This window comes from Myotis daubentonii, chromosome 3 (assembly GCF_963259705.1).
Source record: "Myotis daubentonii chromosome 3, mMyoDau2.1, whole genome shotgun sequence".
Classification (NCBI taxonomy): Eukaryota; Metazoa; Chordata; class Mammalia; order Chiroptera; family Vespertilionidae; genus Myotis; species Myotis daubentonii.
The window spans coordinates 154,981,501-154,995,891 of NC_081842.1; the positions used below are offsets into that span (position 1 = coordinate 154,981,501).

The 14,391-nt window shown below is 39.3% G+C and overlaps 1 protein-coding gene and 1 long non-coding RNA gene across 3 annotated transcripts in view; one reads left to right on the forward strand and one right to left on the reverse strand.

Moving 5' to 3' along the window:
* LOC132230878 (uncharacterized) overlaps positions 1-14,391 on the forward strand; it is a 116,961-nt gene that overhangs the window by 47,006 nt on the left and 55,564 nt on the right. The gene's annotated exons all lie outside the window — the stretch shown is intronic.
* LOC132230876 (calcium-activated chloride channel regulator 1-like) overlaps positions 1-14,391 on the reverse strand; it is a 29,853-nt gene that overhangs the window by 5,547 nt on the left and 9,915 nt on the right. The window contains exons 7-11 of the mRNA XM_059688983.1: positions 12,644-12,868; positions 9,540-9,717; positions 2,120-2,220; positions 1,081-1,305; positions 527-797 (exon numbers count right to left, since the gene is read on the reverse strand). Coding sequence (XP_059544966.1) covers positions 527-797; positions 1,081-1,305; positions 2,120-2,220; positions 9,540-9,717; positions 12,644-12,868 — 1,000 coding nt within the window. The remainder of the gene's footprint in view (positions 1-526; positions 798-1,080; positions 1,306-2,119; positions 2,221-9,539; positions 9,718-12,643; positions 12,869-14,391) is intronic.

The following is a 14,391-nucleotide window of genomic DNA, read 5'->3' on the forward strand; positions in this document are numbered from 1 at the left end:
TGAAATACAATAATTAGCCATCCAACAAAGTAAAAATGACTGTCCTAGCTGTTCATAAATACTAGAGATATCAACCATTTTGGCAAATAGTACTGAACAGTGTTTTAAGTACATGAACCCTAGAATCAGACTGCTTAGGTTCAAAACCTGGCTAACTTGGTAACCCTTGACTTTGTAAAACAATAATTCATGGTTAGCATTCAAATAATATTAGCTGTTATTATTTCATAAAGGAATCTTAATCATGAAAATATAAACTGGAGAAAGCATAGGCACACCAATGAAAATAGAGAAAACTTCTGTAAAATTCCATGAGAAAAGTAAAATTGCTCATAAAATTTAAAGAAGATAAACGTGTTCATGTCTATGCCTAGTCAAGGTAATTGAGTAAAACATCTTAAAAGCATCAAAATTAAATTTAATTCTCTAAAAAATATGATTCATCACACAAGAAATATTAACTTTTAAGTGATGTGACTATAGTAGAATTTTAAATTCAGTGAAAGTTGATGCAGATTCTTATTACCTGCACCATTGTCCCAGAGTTCCAATATTACTTGATGTCCATCTTCAGTTTCTATAGTGGCTGTTACATTGATTCCCAGAACAGGCAAAAACCCTTGACTGACTCGTGCATAAACAATCATTGGACTAGGGTAATGTGCTGTATTTCCACTCATGTGAGCAGTTGCAATTACTGGGAGTGTGGTAGGACTTCTTGCTCGAGTAGTCACAGTGACAGTTAGCATTTCAGAGTTGACATGATTATTTAGAAGGCTGTAAGTCCAAGTACCTGTCTGAAAAAAAATCTCTTTGATAGATTTTGTAATATTTTCCTACTCTCTTTGGAACATAACAGAATTTAGGAATTTAGCAGAGTAATAGCAATGATTTTAATATGTGATGTTATAAGCTAGTAAATAGTATGGATATGAATTCTTAATTATTCTATTTGGCCTCCTTTTTTATGACAGATTATTTATCACTATTTTAATATTGACAATGTATAAGATGTTATCTGTATTTTTTTCTCTCCAAATTGATTGGTAAAGCATGGGGGGAAAAAAAGAATTTTCTTACCTTTGCAATACCTGGTATTCGAAGACGGGCAGATCGAATATTTAGTTTATCTTCTTTAAAATCTGAGGTTTTATATTTCTTTCCTTTTGGATCTTGGAGAATAATTTCTGGCTTTTGTATTGTCCAAGTGACAACAAAGAAAGTGTCATTTCCAATTGTACTATCCACAGGCACTGTACCATTTACCCATTTCTTTCCTGTAATATTGAAGGCTTTACTTTCCAACTGTTATATAAAAACAAAAACACATAAAACTGATTTGTTATTATATTTAATAGCATTTCAAAGTTTGGTCAGTTTAGAGGAATTCTAAATTTATTTTTAAATTTCAATTAAAATAACTAAGAATTATTTTGAAAAATTTTGCAAATAAAAGGCATTTATAATTATAAAGAATAGAAGGATAAATAGAGGAAGCTGACTATAAGTGTCCCAGAAAAGCAAATTCAGTAAGGATGTTTTTTTTCTTCTGCATACCTAAAATATTTTCAGGCAAAAGTTATTTATTTGAGGAAGAAGTGACTATTTAGCAAGAGAGAAATTATTACAAACTAGAGACCCGGTTCACGAATTCATGCACTAGTGGGATCCCTCAGCCTGGCCTGTGGGATCAGGCCGAAACTGGCTCTCCAACATCCCCTAAGGAGTCCTGGATTGCAAGAGGGCTCAGGTGCACGATCGGGGCAGGGGAGAGACATGGGAGGTTTGGCCAGCCTGGGGGGGGGCTGCGGGAGGGCTCCAGGGTGTGTCTGGCCCATCTCACTCAGTCCCGATCAGCTGGACCCCAGCAGCAATCTAACCTGATCAGAGCGTCTGTCCCCTGGTGGTCAGTGCATGTCATAGCAACTGGTCAACCGGTTGATTGTCTGCCCCCTGGTAGTCAGTGCACATCATAGTAAGCGGTTGAGTGGCCTTAGCATATCATTAGCATATTACACTTTGGTTGGTTGAATGGTCAACTGGTCAACTGGACACTTAGCATATTAGGCTTTTATTATGTAAGATGTGCAAAGGCTAGAAATTTTTCTGAGATACCAACCTGAATAGCCTGCTTAGTGATGCTGCCACTTCTAGATGAAATTCTACTGAAAGCATCAATAAGGCCATTTATGTCTTTATTAGCAAAAAACCGATGTCCTCCTAAAATGGAAAATGGAATTTTATTTACTTTTAGAATATTAATTTAAAATACAAAATAATATTCTATTGTGCTGTTATTGATGTACTTTAAAATATTTTAAAACTTCATTTTAAACTTATAAAAATATATTTCCCAGAACCTTAGGAACTTTTAGCATATCAGTTTCCAAGATGTAATCTTATAACAACTAAAACCTTGCTCAAAATAAGTTAAGATGAAGAAACTATAAGGAACTGGCCAATTATTATTATTATTATTTTAGTATATTTTTTCAGTTTTTTTATTTCAAGAAAAATGATTTTAAATATAATAATGTTACATGCAATAAACCTATCTCAAGAAAAACAATTTTAAATATGTTACATGCAATAAACACCAATTAAGAAAGATGATCTTACATATAATAATATTACATGCAATAAACATTAATATTTCAAGAATAAAAGGATTTTAAGTTTAATAATATTACCCAAACTCTACTAACATAGTATGGTATCACAAAATTTGTAGGAAATATTAAAAATCTGCAAATAACAGGATTACTGCTATTATATTCTAGTGTATTTTTCCCCCTCTGGCTCTATTTTTGTTCATCAATTTATGTTGTTCATTATATTCTACAAATGAGTGAGATCATATGATATTTATCTTTCTCCAATGTCTTATTTTGCTTAGCATGATGCTCTCCAGGTCCATCCATCCTGTTGCAAATGGTAAGAATTCCCCCCCCCCCCTTTTTTTTTTTTTTTACTGCAGTGTAGTATTCCTTTGTATAGATGTACCACAGTTTTTTAATCCACTCATCTGCTGATGGGCACTTAGGCTGTTTCCAAATCTTAGCTATTGTTAATTGTGCTGCTATGAGCAAAGGGGTGTATATATCCTTTCTGATTGGCATTTCTAGTTTCTTCGGATATATTCCTAGAAGTGGGATTACTGGGTCAAATGGGAGTTTCATTTTTAATATTTTGAGGAAACTCCAAATTTTTGTGAATGATCCATGTGCACTTGAGAAGAATATATATTCTGCTGTGTTGGAGTGAAATGTTCTATAAATGTCTATTAAATCCATCTGATCCAGTGTGTCCTTTAGAGTCTCTGTTTCCTTGTTAAGTTTTTGTCTTGAAGATCTGTCCAGGGAAGTGAGAGGGGTGTTAGTCCCCTACTATGACTATTGTTGTCAATCTCTCCATTAAAGTCCTTTAGAAGTATATATATATATATATAATATATTTTATTGATTTTTTACAGAGAGGAGGGGAGAGGGATAAACAGAAACATTGATGAGAGAGAAACATCGATCAGCTGCCTCTTGCATGCCCCCTACTGGGGATGTGCCCGCAACCAAGGTACGTGCCCTTGACCAGAATCGAACCTGGGACCCTTGAGTCTGCAGGCCGACGCTCTATCCGCTGAGCCAAACCGGTTAGGGCTTTAAAAAATATATTTAGGTGCACCTATATTGGGTGCATAAATATTTACCAGGGTTATATCCTCTTGTTGGATCAATCCTTTAGTATTACGTAGTCACCTTGTTCTCTTGTGATGGCTTTCATTCTAAGTTCTATTTTGTCGGATGTGAGTATTGCTACTCCAGCTTTCTTTTCTTTTCCATTTGCATGGAAAAAAATTTTCCATCCCTTCACTTCCATCCTGTGTGTGTCCTTTGTTTTGAGGTGGGTCTCTTGTAGATAGCATATAGTTGGGTTATATTTCTGTATCCACTCAGCTACCCTACACCTTTTGATTGGAGCATTTAATCCATTTACATTTAGGGTTATTATTGCAAGGTACTTATTTATAGCCATTTTAATTCTGTATGGCTACATTTCTCTCTCTCTGTTTCTTCTTTTCAGCAATCTCTTACAGCAATCCCTTTTGCATTTCTTGTAATGCTGGCTTGGTGGTGATGAACTCCTTTAGCTTTTTTTTTTGTCTAGGAAGCTCTTTATTTGACCGTCTGTTTTTTTTTCTTCTTCTTTTTTTTTTATAATTAAACCTTTATTGTTCAGATTATTACATTTGTTCCTCTTTCTTTCCCCCCCCATAACTCCCCTCCTTCCAGTTCCCACCCCACCCTCTGCCCTCACTCCCCACCCTCCGCCCTCACTCCCCACCCACTGTCCTCATCCATAGGTGCACGATTTTTATCCAGTCTCTTCCCGCATCTCCCACAACCCTTTCCCCCGCAAGAATAGTCAGTCCATTCCCTTTCTATGTCCCTGATTCTATTATAATCAACAGTTCATTCTGTTCATCAGATTATTCATTCACTTGATTCTTAGATTCACTTGTTGATAGATGCATACTTGTTCATAATTTGTATCTTTACCTTTTTCTTCTTCTTCCTCTTCTTAAAGGATACCTTTCAGCATTTCATGTAATACTGGTTTGGTGGTGATGAACTCCTTTAGCTTTTCCTTATCTGTGAAGCTCTTTATCTGACGTTCAATTCTGAATGATTGCTTTGCTGGATAAAGTAATCTTGGTTGTAGGTTCTTGGCATTCATCACTTTGAATATTTCTTGCCATTCCCTTCTGGCCTGCAAAGTTTCTGTTGAGAAATCCGCTGATAGTCGTATGGGTATTCCCTTGTAGGTAACTGACTGTCTTTCTCTTGCTGCTTTTAAGATTCTCTCTTTGTCTTTTGCTCTTGGCATTTTAATTATGATGTGTCTTGGTGTGGTCTTCTTTGGATTCCTTTTGTTTGGGGTTCTCTGCCCTTCCTGGAGTTGTAAGTCTATTTCTTTCACCAGGTAGGGGAAGTTTTCTGTCAGTATTTCTTCAAATAGGTTTTCAATATCTTGCTCTCTCTCATCTTCCGGCACCCCTATAATTCTGATGTTGGTACGCTTGAAGCTGTCCCAGAGGTTCCTTACACTATCTTCGTATTTTCGGATTCTTTTTTCATTTTGCTTTTCCGGTTGGGTGTTTTTTGCTTCTTCGCATTTCAAATCTTTGACTTGATTCTTGCTATCTTTTAGTCTGCTGTTGGGAGTCTGTATAATATTCTTTATTTCAGTCGGTGTATGCTTAGTTTCTAGTTGGTTCTTTATCATAGCATCAAGGGTCTCATTAGATTTCTTGTAGATCTCATTAAGTTTATCGGCGGCTTCTAGACAGTTCTTGAGAGCCCTTAAAAGTGTGGTTCTGAACTCTATATCCTCCATGGACAATTTTGTCCTGTTTCTTTGTCTCCGCATTTTTTATGCTTTCTTGATGCACCCCCTAGTGGTCTTTGTGCGCAGTATTGTTGTAGTTAAGCCTTGATTGTTGTAGTTGATACTGGGGGGATTTGACCTCCAGGCCAACTGGCTGTGAGAATCAGCTGTGTCTGCAGTGGGAAAACTTCTGTCCTCTGGGGAGGTGCTAATCTAGCCTTTGCCTGAGGCTATCCGGCAAATGGCTCTGTGCAGGGCTTGGGCGGGGCGGGTCACACGGGATCAAACAGGGCGGGCAGAGGGAGCAGTTATGGCTGCTCTCAGTCCTGTTCCCAGAGGCTCTGCCTCTCGGAGTCCCAGCAACCGCTGCAAACCTCGGAGAGAAAGCTGCCCTCGCGTTCCGACCGATGCCAGACAGTCCCGCTTCTCCCGTTTGAGTCTGGGTCCCTAGAGACTTGCCCAGAACTGGAGCTCAGAGCCTGAGCCTCCCTCCTGATTGAAAACGACAACCGCGCCCTCAGCCACCAGCCCGCTCCGCTCGCACCTCCGCACCTTTGTATTTTCCGCACTGCGCCTCCTCTGAGCCTCAGTATGCTGTTCTCTTTCCTTCTAGTTGAAGAATTTCCCCTCAGCCAGCTTTCCTGTGGTTCTGGGTGATGTCCGTTCCGTCTTTTAGTTGTATTTTTGAAGTGGTTGTTCGAGGCAGCAAACTCCGGTGTTTACCTATGCCGCCATCTTGGTTCTCTTGACCGTCTATTTTGAATGATAGCCTTGCTGCATCTCGTAATCTTGGTTTCAGATCCTTGCTTTCCATTACCTTGAGAACTTCACGCCATTCCCTTCTGCCCTGTAGAGTTTCTGATGAGAAATCAGGTGTCAGCCTTATGGGAACTTTTTTGTAGGTAGCAGTTTTCTTTTCTCTTGTTGTCTTTAAGATTCTCTGTTTGTTTTAATTTTTGGCATTTTAATTATAATTTGTCTGGGTGTGGGTCTGTTTGGGTTCCTCTTGTTTGGGATTCTCTGTGCCTCCTAAACTTGTGTGACTTTTTCCTTTGCCAGGTTAGGGAAATTTTCTACCATTATTTCTTCAAAACCTTTTATATTCTTTTCTCCCTTTCTGCCTCTTCTGGCACACCTACTATTCTAATATTGTTATGTTTCACATTGTCCCACAGCTTCCTTAAGCTGTCCTCCTGTTTTTTAATTGTTTTTACTTTTGGGGTTCTCTAATTGAGTGGTATTTTCAGCTCTGTTCTAATTCACTGATTTCATCCTCAGCTTCCCCTAGTTTGCTGTGTATTCCTTCCAATGTGTTCTTTGTGTTATGTCATTCTTTTTCTCATACTGTTCTATATCTTTTTTTTTTTTTCATACTGTTGAGCATTTTTAACATCATTACTCTGGACTCTGTTCAGATAAATTTCTTATCTCTGCTTCATTTATCTCTTCTTCTGGAGAATTCTCTAGTTCTTTCATTTGGGGATTGTTACTTTGGTTTCTCATTTTGGTTGTCTGTTTGGGTTTGTGACTATGTATTAGGTAGATCCTCTACACCTCTCATTCTCTAGTGCAGGACAGTGTTAAAGGCTGTTTCTGACTATTTCGACCAAGCAAAGACTCAAAGCCTCCAGAGACTGCCTCTGTCTACAGACTAATAGGATTCTGACTTAAATTGCCCCCAGACAATTGTCCTCAGGTGTGGCGAGAGTTCTTTCAACAGGGTGGGGCAGTTGCTTCTGCCTGTAGGCTAATTGTTACTTTTAATCTCTTAAGTGGCCTCAGGGCAAGGTGTTTTCCAGTAGACTGTCTTCTCCCCAGGCAAGGCAGATATCTATGTGAGAAAGATGACCTCCCCTGTGTGAGGGAATGACTCAGCCCAGGAAATATGGGGTGTCTGCCTTCTGAGCTCTATTCCCCGAGTCCCCAGTCCTGGCTTCTGCTCTCACAGCTCCAGTCCACTTCACCCTTCTTCTGCCCGAGCACAAGGTAGGTGACTCCACAGGAATTTTTGTGGGTTGGCTTTTCAAGAGGGTACCCAAACTTTCAGCTGCCACTTCCTAGCAGACAGAACTCCACTACTTTTCACAGCTAGATGTTATGTGGGTCTCCTCCTCAGATTTGGTGCCCTCTGCTGGGGAACCCAGCTTTGGGATTAGATCCCAGAGTTGTCAGTGGCAACCCCCCTCCACGCCCCCCCCCCCCCCCCCACACACATACAGCTGAGATATCTCTGTGGGACCTCAGTTGCCATCTGTTGGTGCCTGGCCAGCCCCTTCGCGCCTCCGCCCTTCCTACCAGTCTCTATGCAGTCTCCACTTTTGGTCCTTGTGTATCAGGTTCTTTCCTATGAGTTTTCCGTTGATTATTCAGGAAGTGTTTCTGTATTTCAGGTGTAATTGTAGCTTGTTCCTGGGAGCATGTCCGTGCAGCATCCTCCTACTCTGCCGCCATTTTTTTTGGCCAAATATTATTGTTTTTATATCAATCATTTGACATAGTGCCTGCCACATTAGTAAAGCTGATCTAATCATGAAATAATATTATAAGAATGAAATTTAAGACAACTTTTTCCCTTTGCATTTTATTTATTTATTTTTATTTTATTTTTTTCCAACACCATTTATCCCCTCTATGTCCTCTTCCCCCAAAGACATTTTTTTTGAATCAGCTAATTTTTTAGTTATAGCTAAGATATACCAAAAAAATTAGAGAATGACAATTGAGAATCAAAGAGTAATTTATAATAAATAAATAAATAATGCAGGAATTAAGGAAGAGAGAGATTTACTTAGGTGTGAGGAGTTGGAAAAGAACGGGTTGCAGAGGGCAAGAATGAATAATCAGGACTCTAACTTAACCTTGTATTCTCTAGTTTCAATTTCTTTATTTATGAAACAGGGCTATCTGTAGGAATGATATTGTGGTAGCTTAAACCAGTTATTAATTAACTGGAAAGAAGGGAAGGCCAAATATTATAGGCATTCATTTGTGCAGCTTTGCCAGGAAGCTGGAGTTGTAACACTTTTCAGGGAAGCCATCCGTCTCACTGGCAGAAGAGACTGAACAGGGTGGAGAATAGAGTCATGCCCAGTAAAGTCTGGGTGACATAGAGAAGATACTTTCCTGTCAGTCACACCTGGGAACAGGTCATTGGCCAAAGTAGGGGTAACCATTGCAAGCGAGGGGAGATTTGAGATAATCTCCTAAAGCAGTGGTTCTCAACCTTCCTAATGCTGCGACCCTCATGTTGTGGTTACCCCCAATTTCATTGTTACAAATTGAACATAATTAAAGCACAGTGATTAATCACAAAAACAATATGTAATTATATATGTGTTTTCCGATGGTCTTAGGCGGCCCCTGTGAAAGGGTTGTTCGACCCCCAAAGGGGTTGTGACCCACAGGTTGAGAAACGCTGTAAACAAAAGAGTTTGCTCTTTTGTTTTGCTCTCTTGCTCGTGTGAACTCTTGGTACTCTTGTTGCATGGGGTATGTTCTCCTGGCTCCCCTGCATTCACCCACATGGCCCACAGCCTAATGCTGTACTGGACCTATCTCCACCATGGAACAGAAACTGTGGACACTGGCTTTGCTTCTAGCTCTGCTGAATCCCCAGCTGCACCCCTTCCAGGACTGGACTTAGGGAAATGGGACTTTGAAAACTGAGAGACATAATTCCATGAAAATAAAGCTTTCTATCACATTTCATCCTCCTATGGGGGCCTCCAGAAATGCTTATTCCAGCAGTACTCCAAGATCCCCACTCCCACTAGCAACAGAAAAAGACCATCCACACATTTCTCTGATAACAAGGACAGATACTGAGGAAGAATTTTGGAATTGCAGTTGAGTAAGTCTTTAGAAACCATTTAGAAAAAATTTTCAATTTAGATGGGTAAAAAATGGTGAGAAATGAGTAAATGACAGCAAATGTTGACTCATATTAGAAGAATTCAGTATAGGTAGAAATGGAGAGAAGTGAGGGTGTGAAAGGGAAAGCTATTAATTTGAAGGACAATTACAAGAAAGCAACAAAGATTAATTTTAGGATAGGAAATTTTTTAGCAGTTTTGTAGTTTAAGGAGAAAGAGCCTCTGGAATGGGAGAGACTGAAAATGTATTATATTTTCTATTCAAACTGTGTTTTAAAGGTTTACCAGTCATATTTGACAGGGTCTCCAGTTCTTTGGCAGCAGAAGGTCCCAGAGCAATGGTGTGGATGATCGCCTCACTTTGCTTCACCTCTTCGAAGCATGAGCTTATTTCAGCATCTTCCCCATCTGTTAGTAATATGATTTCAGAACCAGAAGTGCTCTGGTTACTTTGGATTATTGCCTGATAGTGAAAAACCAAACTATTAGTTACAGAATATCATATCTAAATAAATTCAAACTAAGAATAAACTTGTTATTTAGTCTTAGAAAAGTCTTCAGGCCTTTGCATCAGAGTCAGCCAAAGAAAATTGTTTTGCATTGCCACTCCAGGCTGAGTTGGCATGGAAAAAGAGTACAATGTTCTTGTTTACTTTCAGAGATAAGGTATTAATAGTTCTATTCCTTTCCATTATAGTCAAACTACAGAAAAGAGGAAGACTAAAACACTTAGAACAATGCTTAACACATAGTAAGTACTCAGTGAATGTTAGCTGTTATTATCCCAGGAGATTTTTGGGTTGGAGCTATATGACCCAAGCAGTTTTAGAAGGCTGCTGACTAGACTAGATAGCACTTGCAAATTCATGGCTAAAGGCAGGTGAGCAAGGTTAAATGATATGACTTGTGCCTTTTAGGCATGTTAGTTGATCATTGAAGAATCTCATTTTTTCCTGGAAGATAACATTGACTTGCCATGGGGAAGGAAGTTCATAAATAAATCAAATATTGCTTTTTTTTTTTTTTTAATCTTTTCCTAACTTCTACCAAGCATATTGGCTAAGATCTTTAGTCAGACACATTGAGAGTAAACTCCAGCTTGGCCTTTTGCTAAATAGAATAGCTAGTGTTAATCTCACTCTCTGTTTCTCTTTCTTGCTCTCTGCCTCTTTCTCTCTCTGACACATAATAGAGTTCTATAAATAGCTCTGTGTAGTGATTAACTTTTCGGACTTTGGTGTAAGGAAGACCAGGTTTTGAATCTTAGATTTGCCAATTACTGACTATATGATCTTGAAAAAGATATTTAATTACCCTGAACCTTAGTTTCCTTAGGTACAAAATGGACATAATAATGGTAACCAACTAAAAAAGTAATGATGAGGTAAAATCAGATCATGTATGTAAAGCATTTAATATCTATATAATAAGAGCCTAAGCGACCAAGACTAGTCACTATGATGCACACTGACCACCAGGGGGCAGCCGCTCAATGCCCCCTGGCGGTCAGTGCGCTCCCATGGGAGAGTGCTGCTCAGCCAGAAGCTGGGCTCACAGCTGGTGAGCGCAGCAGTGGTGGCGGGAGCCTCTCCCGCCTCTGCAGCAGTGCAAGGAAGCAGTGAGAGGAGCTCAGGCGGTAAGAAGCGAGGGCTCCTGGACTGAGAGAAGGCACAGGCCGGGCTGAGAGACACCCCCTCCCCCACCCAGTGCACTAATTTTGTTCACCAGGCCTCTAGTAGTTAATGTAGTATATTCTCTATAAATTTTAATTATTACTGTAATGATTATGTAAGTAAAATGCTTATATGTTGATATGACTTCATTACATAAGTGATTAAAAGGTATTTATAGCTTTGAATGTGATTTGACAGATCTATTCAGCAATAGACTCTGTGGTCAAAATATATATATCAAAATATATTAAGAAAAATATGTGTGAACCAATATGTGCAAACATTATGACACATTTCATATATAATACTGTCATATTTTAGAAGTGAATAGACAGTTTATATGTAATAAGAATTATGGTTATTATAATAATAGAAATTCTTTTTTAAAAAAATATATTTTATTGATTTTTTTTACAGAGAGGAAGGGAGAGGGATAGAGAGTTAGAAACATTGATGAGAGAGAAACATCGATCAGCTGCCTCCTGCACGCCCCCTATTGGGGATGTGCGCGCAACCAAGGTACATGCCCTTGACCGGAATCGAACCTGGGACCCCTCAGTCCGCAGGCCGACGCTCTATCCACTGAGCCAAACCGGTGCTGGCAGCAATTCTTTCTTGAGCACTTATCTATCTTACATAATTCTCACATTAAATGAGATAAGTACTATTATTTTCCACATTTCCTTGGATGAGAAAACAGAGTTTCTGGGTTGGGTAACTTCAAGGTTATTTAGCTAATAAATAGTAGAGCCAGAATTTCAGGTTTGCCTGAATCCAGAACATGAGTGCCTTCTTAAACTAGTATGCTTTACAAGAAATAGATATGAAGAAAGCTAAGAAGTGGTATTAATTAGTGGTCTGGATAAGGGTAACAATCTACATTTTAGCTGCGGCAGTGAAAAGATTAGTGAAAGAAAGCATTTTGCTATTTTTGTGACTTAAAGAATGACAATAAATAGGCTTAAATATAGACTAATTTTAGTTTGGAAGAAATGCAAATGAGTATCAGAGGCTCCACTCTAATTTCTGATTTCACAATTTTATTTCATTAAACTTCCACCTGTGTGTCTTGAGTTTGGTACTATATTGCTTAATAACTACCTCTATATTTGTGATTGTCAGATATCAATTTAATTTGAAGAACTGGGTTTTCTTTATTCCATAATACAGAAATATTATTATTATTTTTCTTTCACAATTTCCTTTACAGCATTATTTTCTACTCATAAAAATTCTGAATGTGGGAGATGGGAGTGAGAAAGAAATGGAGAGCTCCTCAATAAAATCATGGTGATTATGTACACACTAAACTTTCCTTCCTTACTTAACTACTCCCAAAGCAACTCAGAGAGGCTCCAGCTTTAAATAACAGACTTAGGAGAGTTTTTTTAAAAAAATCTTTAAATGAGTTCTTGATCCTTGTACAAAGATGGTTGGACAAAAATAAAAGTCATGGTAAATGACAGATGATGTTTAGAAAAGCATTTTAAAAATATGTTTTTTTAAAATTGATTTCAGAGGGGAAAGGAGAGCAAGAGAGAGATAGAAACATCAGTGATGACAGAGAATTATCAACTAGCTGCCTTCTGCATGCCCCCTACTGGGGATGGAGACTACAACCCCCAACCCCCTTCCCCAGAATCCAACCATGACCTCCGGGTTCATGGGTTGTCACTCAACACCATTTGGGCTAGAAAAACATTTTTAAAAATTTACCTGGAATCCTTCTTTGAGTCCATTGCAAATTGAAGTTCCACCATTAGCTACTTGAGGCAGATTTGCAGTGATGTGTTGGTAAGCATTTTCATCAGTTATTTTTGTAAGATAATTTTGGATTGTAGCTGAACTGTCAAATGTGACCATCCCAACCAGTGATCCCATTTCAATAATTTGAATCAAGTATAGTTCTGCTGCTTGATTCATTCGAAAGAGACGGTTTTCCTGTAAGAAAAAGATGTCTGAACAATTCCCGAGTCTCCTCAAATCTTGACATATTGGTGAAAGAAAGTTTATGGGTCAAAGATCATGATAATAATTGATTACTGTATTTTAGAATTTAATTTCTTCATTTTATTAAAAAAAGTAATATTAAAGAAAAAATTAAGACTCAGTCAAGTTCTATTTAGAAAAGCCTTAAAATATATACTTTTTACTTAACAGTTTTATATTCAGGAATTTCTGCTAAGGAAATATTTTTAAAATGCCTGCAAAAATGTTCATTGTAGTGGAGAAACCAAGATGGCGGCATAGGTAAACACCTGAAATTGCTGCCTCGCACAATCACTTCAAAAATACAACTAAAAGACAAACGGACATCATCTAGAACCACAGGAAGGCTGGCTGAGTGGAAATTCTACAACTAGAAGGAAAGAGAAAAGCACACTGAGACTCAGAAGAGGTGCAGAAGTGAAGTGCAGAGGTACGGAGGCACGCGCAGAAAGGGCTGGCAACTGAGGACATGGTTGTCTTTTTCAATTGGGAGGAAGACACAAGCTCCCAACGGCTCTGACTCCAGTTCCGGGCAAGTCTCTGGGAACCCAGACTCATACGGGGAAAAACTGGACTGTCTGGCATCAGGCAGAACTCGAGGGCAGCTTTCTCTCAGAGGGACTTGCAGCAATTACCGCAGGACAGTGAGACCTGGGGCCTCTTAGGGCAGGGCTGAGGATCAGCCATAGCTGTTTGCTACGCCCTGTTGATTCACTGAGACCCTGCCTCACCCAAGCTGTGCACAGAGGCTTTTGCATATGAATGATCTGGCCCTTTGCAATCTAAAATTACCTAACAAACTGAAGCTGGGTCAGAGAGACCCAGATCATCCAAAAGAAGCCCCAAGGCCCCACAGCAGTCTGCATTGCTTCACAGATGGGCCTCATCTGGGCACCTCCAAATCCCAAACAAAGAAGAGGAATCTGCAGATCTCTTCGTAGCTCCTGCTAGGTAGCCTCAGACAGAGGCTAAATTAGCACCTCCTTAGAGATCCAAGAGCCAATGTACCCAGTGGTCAGAGTGGGACCATCCAGATTACAACTCCTCAGATCCATAATGGACACACTCGGGGGCAGACTCAGTGAGCACCAAAGCCCCACTGAAACAAGTCTTGCCCCATAAGGGTGTGTCCAGCACAGAAGTTCTCCCATCGTAGACATAGCTGAATCTCACAGCCAATTGGCCTGGAGGTCAATTCCTCCCAGTGATGCCAACTACAATCAAGGCTTAACTACAAAAGACTGTGCACAAAGCCCACAAAGGGGTGCACCAAGAGTGTCCACTTCAGGTAATTGGGGAGGCTGAGCCACTGGGCCCTATAGGACACCTAGCACAGAAAACCACTCTATCAACGCAGGAAAGCAGCCAAAATTTGGAGGCAAAGAAACAGGTCACAAAGGACAGAAATGGAGGAAAGCAAACTACTGGATATAGAGTTCAAAACCACACTTTTAAGGTTTTTCAAGAATTTTCTA